The sequence below is a fragment of the Sesamum indicum genome, linkage group LG4, assembly GCF_026168435.1.
Source record: "Sesamum indicum cultivar Baizhima isolate 11 linkage group LG4, ASM2616843v1, whole genome shotgun sequence".
Classification (NCBI taxonomy): Eukaryota; Viridiplantae; Streptophyta; class Magnoliopsida; order Lamiales; family Pedaliaceae; genus Sesamum; species Sesamum indicum.
Genome location: NC_142660.1, coordinates 15,272,207 through 15,274,945, shown reverse-complemented (window position 1 = coordinate 15,274,945; position 2,739 = coordinate 15,272,207). Strand labels below are relative to the sequence as shown.

Genomic DNA, 2,739 nt, shown 5'->3' with positions numbered 1-2,739 from the left:
TTTGTGCTATTATATAAATAATTTAATTTTTACTTTGTTAATATTCTTGTACATATGTATTTAATTAAACTTCGGAATATCATTCAGTATCTAATTATTGTTTAGTGCATAATTAAATTGCATCTTTTCTATTTTAATTAACATAAAATACCTCTTAGTGACATTTTAATTCAATTTTAGAACTTGTAATTTATTTATACAGATTTAAATAAAATGCATTTCTAATTTTAAGTAGATTGATCGTAGATAGTAGTTAATTTTGATTCATAAAAACAAATCATCTATTTCAAAAATATTTTCTTATAAAAATTAGTGTGGTAATTTTAATAATATATCACTAGAAGAAATTTAACGATATTTAATCATAGCAAATTACATGAAATCAGAAAAATTTATAAAAAAAATATACGATCAAAATACTACTCTATAAAATTAAAAAACGAGCGAGTACGTCAAATAATCTAAATTAAATAAAAAAAAATGCATATAACCCTAATTCTTAATATTGAGATTCACCATCCAATCATTAAAAAAATTACAAAATTAGTGAGACCTATATATACACTACAAGCCCAAGTTCCATACAGTAAAAAGTCTGATTAATTTAAACTTATTAGGATATATATAGACCCATTAATAATTAATACGACTAAATTAGAAATTAGCAATTAATTTGTTGAGTGTATATTATAATGTTCCACACCACATGCCTTTCAGCCCTTTCCCCACACTCAAAACTATCTAAGATTGGCTACAACACTTCCAATCTTACTCTTAATTATTCTTTTATATATATATATATATATATATAATCAAAAACTTTATTATTATAATCATTAATCAACCTCGTCATCACTTTCGACACTACTACTGATCAAACAAATTATGATTAATATTAAACTCCCCCATCTCTTCCTATACCTCTATATATATAATCCCATTCCATTACACACTTTGATTTATACCTACAACCTTAATGTTTCTTAGCCTACCAACAACCTTAATTTCTTCATCAGTTTGAGACTTACTACTCAAAGCTTTCTTTGTCTGAATTAAGTACAAGAATGGGTGGGAACTCGCCGTGCGCTTCATGCAAGCTCCTCCGCCGGCGCTGCGCCAAGGACTGCGTATTCGCTCCGTATTTCCCGTCCGACGACCCCCACAAGTTCGCCATTGTTCACAAGGTCTTTGGTGCTAGCAATGTCAGCAAAATGTTGCAGGTGACTGCCCTCTTCTTTTCCCCTTAGCTAAACATCCGTTTCAGATTTGAACCAATGAAATGGCAAGTACATACTGTAGGATCAATCACATGAAAAATTCTTGTACGGATCAGGTCTGAAAGATAACGTTTAGGCCGTCATAGTATGCGTCCTTTGGTCTCTCCTAGGTTACAGCGTAGCGGATACTAATGTCAATTTGAAAAACCTAAGAAGCATCAAATACTTTATAAGACAGTTGGGATCTTGTATTACAGATTCGTCAGGGTATACTAACGTGACGGTACAACAAATCGGGTATTATTACAGGAGCTTCCGGTGCAGCAAAGGGCAGACGCGGTGAGCAGCCTAGTGTACGAGGCGAATGCAAGAGCGAGAGATCCGGTATACGGGTGCGTGGGCGCGATATCGTACCTGCAGAACCAAGTGTGTGAGCTCCAAATGCAGCTGGCTGTGGCTCAAGCTGAGATACTTTGCATTCAGATGCAGCAGCAAGAGCAGCAGCAGCAGGCGGCATTGGCTCCATCATTGCTGCAGCTTGAGCCGGATATTGATGATGATGATGATGATCATAAGTCGTATTTCCTCCACCCTCATCACTTGCTCAACTTCACCTCTGACAACTCTAGTGCAAATGTAATTTACGACTCTTTCAAGAAGGAATCCCACCTCTATCCCCATGACATGGTTTCTTAATTAACGATGAAATGAATAAGCTTTGATTTCATCTTAATTATTAATTCTTTTGATGAATTCCCAAATTTCGTTATAATTTCATATTAATCACCGACTAATTAATTCTTGTTCTTTTCTAATTAGCAAGGAATAAGCAATATATGATCAAACGTCAAAAATTATAACAAATACTAATTAATCATGACTGCACAATAACTATTATTTATTACTTTTATAAATAAGATCAAAATATAACCATAATTAAATATAATAATAAATATTAATTAACTGCAGTCAAAATTTAAATTTAAACATTATTTTTTGTTTTACAATAATATCATGACCTCCTATATAAACATTCCAATAAGAGAGAAGGTACAAATTAAAACTTGCAAGTAAAATATGTATATATACATACACATCAAATTAGGTTTAATTATATAAATATCTCTTATCTTTTTACAAAATTATAAGTATATATACTTCATATAGTAATTAAATTACATTGACATTCGACACCCTTTTAAAGTGTGTACTTATAATTTTTTAAAATATAGGAATTGTTTGTACAATTAGATATAATCTTAAGAATGTTAATGTAATTTATTTTAAAATAAAAAAAAGATAAAATTACACTTTTGGTCCTGAACTATATATAGGTTGTTAGTAATTTGGTCCTATAACTTAGTCAATTTATATATTTAGTCATTTTTTTATGAATTTAGTCATGAACATCTCATTTTTTTAGTTATTTTTTTTTGGCAAATTTAGTCATATATTGAGAATTTCGATTCCCTTCATATCAGAGTAGATCTCATTTTTTGTCCTACAACTATAGGTCATTAGG

At 30.6% G+C, this 2,739-nt stretch overlaps 1 protein-coding gene across 1 annotated transcript; it reads left to right on the top strand.

Annotated features, from left to right (window-relative positions):
- Positions 1-971: 971 nt before the first annotated feature.
- On the top strand, positions 972-1,972 carry LOC105160852 (LOB domain-containing protein 12-like). Its single transcript, XM_011078350.3, has 2 exons — positions 972-1,220; positions 1,527-1,972. Exons 1-2 carry the CDS (start codon positions 1,065-1,067, stop codon positions 1,911-1,913), a joined length of 543 nt encoding a protein of 180 aa, XP_011076652.1. The 5' UTR covers positions 972-1,064; the 3' UTR covers positions 1,914-1,972.
- Positions 1,973-2,739: the final 767 nt, after the last annotated feature.